The sequence below is a fragment of the Ceratosolen solmsi genome, unplaced genomic scaffold (genome assembly GCF_000503995.2).
Source record: "Ceratosolen solmsi marchali unplaced genomic scaffold, CerSol_1.0 scaffold13, whole genome shotgun sequence".
Lineage (NCBI taxonomy): Eukaryota > Metazoa > Arthropoda > Insecta > Hymenoptera > Agaonidae > Ceratosolen > Ceratosolen solmsi.
In genome coordinates, this window is record NW_011948418.1 from 7,685,703 (window position 1) to 7,694,386 (window position 8,684).

An 8,684-nucleotide genomic window follows, 5' to 3' on the forward strand; every position below is an offset into this window, starting at 1 on the left:
TTATATGTGCAAACTTTGCATTGAGCTGTAATGAAAATTACAAACAAAACTATAACTGGATGTATAAACTTTACGTATTTACAGACACCGCCATACTATCGGAGTGTCAACAATATTACGAGTACGATGAAAATAAAATAATTTAAATGAAAATAATCATTAATATTTATCGTAAGAGGTTCTATTGAAATTGAAAATTTCACTACGATCAGGTGTGAATTGACTGTTCATCTTACTCTTCAGTTTTATAATTAATTGCAATTGTAAAGCAAATAATACTTATATAAATGAGATAATAAAATGAGATTTCACTAATTGGTCATCTTTTAAACTCTACGATCTTATCCTGCCTTGTTAATAAATGTTAACAATAAGTAGAAACTTATTTATTATTCAGCATTAAATTAAAAGATCTCATTTTAAATTAATAATTGTTTTACATTATATCTATTACATTTCGATTGAAAATAAACTGCCATCAAATTACGAGTAAAATTGAAAATTTAAATTATTGCATAAAAATAGAACGTACAGTATTTTATAAATAGTTTTAATTACTTTTCTAATCAAGAGCGATAAATAGAACTATACACGTTTAAAAACTAGATCGCAAATATATTTCTTAATACCATTATTGCTTACTACATTACTATTATTATTTTATAGTATATATAGCTTATGACTTTATACATGAAAAAAAATTCTAAAATTGAAGTTCATTTCAGTATATAATTTACACGTCATTTGCATTTAAATATTTTTTAGGATCTTGGAATATTTAGTATACCTACATCATATTTTATTCGAATTTTTCTTACATTCGTGTTTTTAAAATTACTCTTGCCAACGTATTTAATTACAAAATTATAAATTGAAGACTATTTATCTAACTTTTATTAAGGTTATTAAATGTATGTATAAAATATCCCCCCCCCCTCCTCCTCCTCCCCTCCTCCTCACCATTCATATTACTGTACATATTACCTATTAATATTATAATTTACACCCATACACGTTGGAGAATTAAGAAACTGCAATTGATATGTAAGTGACATGGCGAAAAGCCATATGATCGCAATGTACTTAAAATTTTTCATTACTACGACTTGTTTGATAAACTAAAAAAAAATTTTATTCAACCTTTATTTAGATACACAGTCATGGCACCCGTTAAAGAAGAACTATTTAGTACAGTGGCTGAGCCAGTAGCCACAGGTCGCAATAAAATTACGATTGTCGGCGTTGGACAGGTTGGAATGGCGTGTGCTGTCAGCATTTTAACAAGCGTAAGCTATTGAATTGTTTTCTAACGAAAACATTGATAAAGCTATGTAATAATAGCTTTTGATAATCATTTTTTATTAAGGTCCATATTTATTTGAATTATTTGGGAGCAAGTGGTAAAAGACAATATTTCAACTTAATATTGTGCCCAGATACTATTAATTTACGTAAAATAGATAAAATTAAGGGCAATTTTATATCGTAATAAATATCAGTCTATATTTGCTCGATGTAGGATATTTTAAAGAGAAATTTCAATCGTAATTACGGCTTTTATTTCACGTTAATATATAATTGCAGAATATTTGCATAAACAGGTAGAATAACGAGTTTAGCATCATTATTTAACAACATAAAAATATTGCAAACATTATAAATATTATCATACGTATTTTCAATTGAAAGACCAATTAAAGAGACATATAATGTATTAACATTATATATTCTTACTTATTAAAAAAACTTAACTCATTTGTAATTCTTTGACATTTGACATCTACAACTTATTTATATATTTTTTGAAGTTTTCGGCAAATATACCCCACTAGCTCAAACAAATATTTTTTAAAAATTAATTATTCGCTTATTTATTGTCACATATTTTTAAATTTTATCGTACATTTCTCGAAAGTGCACACATTTAATTATTTTAAAATCTTGTAATAGATGTCGATTAATTATTAATTAGATAATGTGACTGTCTATTTAAAATATCATGGGCACTGAATAAATTTTTCTATAATCAATGCAATCCATATAATGTAAATCAATAGACAAAAAACATATTTTGTAATATTAGCAATATATTATTTCAAATTTTATCATATACAAATGCAGTTAAGTCTAAAAATTGTCGAGAAAAACCAAAATCGTACTAAATTATTTAATGTTTCTTTAATTTTTCAATCACAAAACCATTAGTTCTCAAAACATTATTTCGCCTTTGTTTATGAACTTAATTTTCTTACAATGTATTTGACTATTAAATCGTATACAATCTTAATCTCGACTTAATAATCATTAAAATTAACTTGATGCCTCTCGTATAAAATTGTTTAATATTCAGATAATTGTATTATTTAATCATTTTTGTCTTTTGATTAAACCTTATATTTAATAATTGTTAATAATGAACAATATTTTATAGAATATTTAAGGATCTTTAAATTCTATGATTTTCATGACTTACCAATAGATTATTAATATAAATATTTATGCCAATAATATTGTTATTTAGCGTTAAAATTAAATTAAATTTAACTATACTTTTACCAAGTCCTTGGTACAACTCTTGTTAAAATTTAAATTTTAAATAATTTATTTTAAGATTCCATCGATTAATTTGGTAATTAAATATGTTTTTTTTTCAGCAACGAATCTTATAAAATTATAAGTAAAAGTATAAAATAAGAATTATTCTAAAATCTAACAATGATTTAGAATCTTATTCGTTATAAATTTTTACAAATTAGTTACTTTATAGACATTACAGATTATCTAACTATCTTTTGCAAACTATCAAACTAAAATTTCAAAAAAGTCAAGAATGTTAATTTAATTAAAAATATTTATCGTAAATTTTTATGTATTTTTTATAATTATAATTGTGCTAACATAATATTATTACTAATAAAATGGAAGTTTAATTTTAATAAAAACTGAAACTATTAGTAGAATAATACTATTAAATGAAAAATAATATTTTCAGCAAGTAAATGTTTTGTGGTACATTTGAAAACTTGTATATTAGACATATTTTTTAGCCCTTTTGTGTCTGTGTCCGCGCATGTATCTGTTTACATATCTAATAATATATATATATATATATATATATATATTATGTAATATTCTTCAATATGTAGAAAAAAAGAAGCAGGCTTTATTAAAATATATTGAGCATATAATATCGTACTTTATGAAAATATAAGAAATACTTTCATTGGGCCATCAGATAACTCGCATCGAATAATTTCAATATAATAGTTATTAAATTAATACTTAATTTAAGAAGTTGTGTCAGCAGCAAAAGAAAGTGCTCGTAACATTTGGTTTTTTAGGTCTTGTACAAACATATGAAAACTATATTTACAAATACAATTTCAAACAAAAGTTAATCCATTATTTAGAGAAGATATTAAAAAAGTATTCGTTTACCGTTTAAAAATTTTTAAGTAAATAAATGTTAATATAAATTTATACTTTAAAGACATTAATTTAATGAAAGGTAATTCTACTTGGGCTTCAAAGTTGATGAAAGTTGATGAAATATTTTCAATGCCTTTCTCACTAACTGCAAAATATTTTGATGAATTTTTCAAAATAAAAAGTAATATAATTTCTGAATGTATCACGCAATGGAAAATAAATATCTATAACAACGTATTATTATAATTCAATATTAAAATCAGTATGTTAATAAATTTTTACTATGATGAGATTTACATTAATTTGATTAATAAAGCCAACTAAGCACAAACATTTGAAATAAAATTATTAATCGGAATAATTAATAACTAATTCTTTTTAAATTTCGAAAAAACTCTATTCTAATACAATTGAATTTTATGGATCTATGATGAATTATTTGTATTAACATATAAGGAAGAATATAATAACGAATAATTTATTAATTGTATCGTATAAATGATCGAAAAATATAATAGGAAATCAATAACCAATGTATTTTTATTGTATTTGTTAAATATAAAAAATTAACAATATTTGATGTCTTATTAACTAAATCCACTAGTTTATTTAATACATATTCTGTTCTCCTTATCATAATTATTATTTTTATGATATCATTTATTATCATTTGCTTTCCAAATCTTTTTTATCTTGTGCACATTAATTTCATATTAGACCATTACTCTTAAGACATTGTGGTAGTTATAATCACATTGCACGAGTCATATATTTACTCTAAATGTAATATTTTCATGATTTTTGTTTAATTTCTAGTGCGGAGTCGTCAAGTAACAATCTTATCTGAAACCAATATCAAGCAGTAAAATATCTCGTTCGTATCTTTACTTCATTCTTTTTTTTTTTTTTTTTTTTTTATTATGAAAGCTTTAAAGACTACCTTCACTAAATATTATCGCGCGCGCTTAATCTTATCTTTGGTAAATGTATTACAAACTCCTCAGTATATAATGTAAATCCAAGTTCATAAATCAAATCCACAATTACTGAGTGAGTTAGCATGCGTTGGAAATTGCACTGGAATGTCACGAGCAGCTATGATAATTCATGCTTCCTAATTGACTACCGAATCGTGATTTTATAATAAAATTGATGTATCAAAGACTCGAACAAGGATGAAAGTTTATGATTATAAAATAACGATCACTTTAATTTTACTTTTTTATGTTTGTTTTTTTTAAGTTTTGATTTATAAAAAATACATTTGGCTGGCATTTTTTCTTTTCTAATATCATTAAATTTTTAACTATAGTGTTATTAACGGATAAAATTAGTGAATAGTGACAGCATAGAAAGATTTGTAATAAACTGATTGATTATATTTTTGTAGATCATTAACACAGTTTTACGCTTGGAAAAAGAATAAGAATTTTCATGTTTTTATACGTGGATAAATATAATTATAATGTAATATGTCAAAATGTTAAATGAATCGCATATATTATAATTAAGATATATTTAAATAATTGATTATAAAATAGAAAGAATCATTTAATTAAGTATAAGTATTTTCAGTTACATCCGAATTAATTTATATTAGTTATTTCATTAATCAATATCTAAAAGCTCATAAAATTACATAATAAATAGAAATTTAATGTATTATCATAAGATTTAATTAAATGCGTCAATATTTTATACAAAGGATAATTTTTAGTCTTTTGTACGCATTTGTAAATATAATATTAAAGCTGTAAACTTTATAAATGATTCTTACAAAAAAAATAAAAAAAAAAAAAATAAAAAAAAAAAGAAAAAATACTTGTCCAGAATGAGAATCAATTTAGACTTTAAAAATTCAGAGTAAATTCGACATGTGAAAACATAAAAGATAAGGAAATTATGAGCTATGTATATAAAGAATTATGTAAAAGTACAGAGATTGGTTGATAATAAAATTAATAAATATTTATTGTTTGTAAATACATTTGTGTTCTAGTAATTTTCAAGACTTAATAAATATAAAATGCGTATTTTAAAATTATTCGAAGTGTATATTTCATAATTTTGTATGTAAGCTTTTATTTTAACATTACTTGTTAATATTATATTTCTTATATTATACATTATGGAAATTATATTATTGAAAACTAGTTTATTTTGTTAAACTAAATGTTAGTTACTTTAGATTTTAGATAATCGATTTAGATTGAAAAAATTTTCTCTACACATTATTTATTCATTGTTATTATTTTGATTTTTCATTTTTTTTTTAATCACATATAAGATACTGAATATATAAAAGAAAGCTTTCATTTTCTATAGATAGTTCTTCACCCCACAGAATGAACTTTTCTGAAAATTCTTAATTAAAAACTACCGTTTGATAAACGAATATATTTTTGGTCTATTGTTTTATATTTAAATATCTGATCGTGCTTAGATAATATTATTGAATAATATTTTATATTGTAATGAGAGTTTTTATCATAAAATTCAATTACAGTTATTATAAATTTAATTTTTAAAATTTTATAATAATCAATTGAATAATTACGATGAAATTATATTTCCAAATTTTTTGAAATGACTTATGATATATCAGCATATTAAATAAGAAATTTATGTACAATTAAATAAATATTTTACAATTCTTCGAGATCACCAATATTTATCAGTTGTTTTATTTTAATGTTAACAAGTTTTATATTTGTAGAATTAATAAATTCATAAATTTATGTAATAATATTTTATGCGGATAAATTTGTTTAAAATGATTCCCATAGAATCGCTTCTTTTTATAAAATATATATATAAAATTTGTACATAAACTATAAAATGTGCTTTAAAAAAAATTTAAAGACTACGTATAAAATAAAAAATCGGCGTATAAAATATAAAATGTGTGTTTAAAATATAAAGACTACGTATAAAATAAAAAATCGGCGTATAAAATATAAAATGTGTGTTTAAAATATAAAGACTACGTATAAAATAAAAAATCGGCGTATAAAATATAAAATGTGTATAATAAATTGTGTTAAAACTATTTTATATTGTTGTCATATCATATTTCATATTCTATTTAATGAGTATTCTTCAAACCATAAACTATTGATAAATTGATGTAAAATACAATTTTTAAACAATAGTTAAAGTTCTAATTGATATAATTTACAATTTGTTATTAATTTTAATGCCATTAAAATGAAAATCTTTTTTTCCGAACTTAAAAAGTGCCACTCGTATGATTTGCAGTTTGTATAGATGAATTACGAGGAGAGTATATGACAAGTCATTTAGTATATCATCCATCCTCTCTAAATCTAATTAATAAATTGTACGACATGTATTTCAATATTTTTAGTTCATAAATCATAACAAAAGGTTATTAAAGGAAAATCGTTTAACAAGTTAAAGATTTAGGGCCCAACATTTCCCACTGTAGTCACGTATCATCGATAATCTCTTCGAGCACGTAATTGTACAAGCTTAATTATCACTTTAGAGCATATCGAGCGACATAGTGCTGATCGACACGATGGAGGAGAAGATGAAAGGCGAAATGATGGACCTGCAGCACGGCAGTTCTTTCTTGAAAAATGCTCGAATAAGCGCAAGTACGGATTATGGGGCCTCGGCCAACTCGAGTATCTGCGTAATAACTGCGGGTGTGCGTCAACGCGAGGGTGAGACCCGATTGGATCTTGTTCAGCGTAACACCGACGTCCTGAAGCAAATCATACCCCAGCTGGTGATGTATAGTCCCAACACGATCCTTATCATCGTATCCAATCCTGTGGATGCATTGACCTACGTTGCGTGGAAGATCTCATGTCTCCCTAAAAATCGCGTTATCGGTAGTGGTACCAACCTCGATTCTGCCAGGTTCAGGTTCCTACTCTCTCAAAAACTCAACATCGCGCCAACCTCCTGCCATGGTTGGATCATCGGCGAACACGGTGACACGAGTGGTGAGACGATAATTATTTGTACATATAAAGTATACCGTCGGCAGTCTTGCCTTAGTCATTAGGTCTCTACATGTCTAATACATAAGCATTGTTATTGATGTCCATTGTACTTCTTATTGACCATATTGTTACGTAGTGCCGGTGTGGTCTGGGGTTAACGTTGCCGGGGTGAGGCTGCGTGATATAAACAAGGATGTCGGTACGGAACAGGACACGGAAGGTTGGACCGAGTTGCACAAGCAGGTCATCAACAGCGCCTACGAGATCATTAAGCTTAAAGGATACACCTCCTGGGCCATTGGCCTAAGCGTTTCGAATCTCGCTTCATCGATCTTGCGCAATTCTAATCAGGTTCATGCTGTATCGACGCTGGTTAAAGTAAGTACGCAAATCTTCAGAATAAGTACTTATTTTACTGTGATTGTCGGCGGATTTTAATAATTGGGTGAACGATCGAAGATCAATGATAGTCGTTTTTTTTTTTTTTTTTTTGTATCTGCAAATTAAAATAAATTTTATTCCATATATGTTTAATCAAAACAATATTAATGCCAATTTTATTTCATATTAAATTGATATTCTCAATTGATATTCTTTTAATAAAGTGCATGGAATATTTGTTTCAAGTTTATGCAAATTTATTTTCATATACTCATGAGCATTTCATTAAATTTGTAATGACAGGAGGGCTGTATTTATCATGAAAGTATCTAAAGAAAAAAATTTATTTTTCAGGGCTATCATGGTATTAATTACGAAGTATTTTTGTCATTGCCGTGCACACTAGGCGAAGACGGAATCGGATTTATTGTCAATCAAAAATTGACTGATAATGAATTGGAACTTTTACATAGATCCGCTAATAAAATTCATTGCATTCAAAAGGATATTAAATTGAATTAGTTTAATTCGTTTGGAATTGTATTTATTAATCAAATTAATTTTATCGTATTATGAACGAGTGCTATTTATATATGTTAAACAGTTAGTTGAATGTTTGTAACTATTAAATTCATTGATTCCTTAGCATTCAATAGTTGAGGAATTGTTATTCATAATTTTTTTTACTTTCAGGGCATAAAGCGATAAATAAAATTTTTTACGCATGCACTTTATTTTTATCATTAATATTAATTTTTTTATTAGTATTGGCAGTTAATATAATGTTTCTATCAGTTAATCATGATAGGTTGCATTTAGAAACAGTATTTGCTTCTCTTACAACTGTAAGTTATTTTAAACTCTTCGAGTAAAAAAAGAAAATTATTCTATTTGTTCGTA

At 25.2% G+C, this 8,684-nt stretch overlaps 1 protein-coding gene across 1 annotated transcript; it reads left to right on the top strand.

Annotated features, from left to right (window-relative positions):
• The first annotated feature begins 1,139 nt into the window (after window positions 1-1,139).
• LOC105360209 (L-lactate dehydrogenase) lies at window positions 1,140-8,322 on the top strand. Its single transcript, XM_011497049.1, has 4 exons — window positions 1,140-1,286; window positions 6,938-7,403; window positions 7,540-7,781; window positions 8,139-8,322. Exons 1-4 carry the CDS (start codon window positions 1,161-1,163, stop codon window positions 8,304-8,306), a joined length of 1,002 nt encoding a protein of 333 aa, XP_011495351.1. The 5' UTR covers window positions 1,140-1,160; the 3' UTR covers window positions 8,307-8,322.
• The last annotated feature ends 362 nt before the right edge of the window (window positions 8,323-8,684 follow it).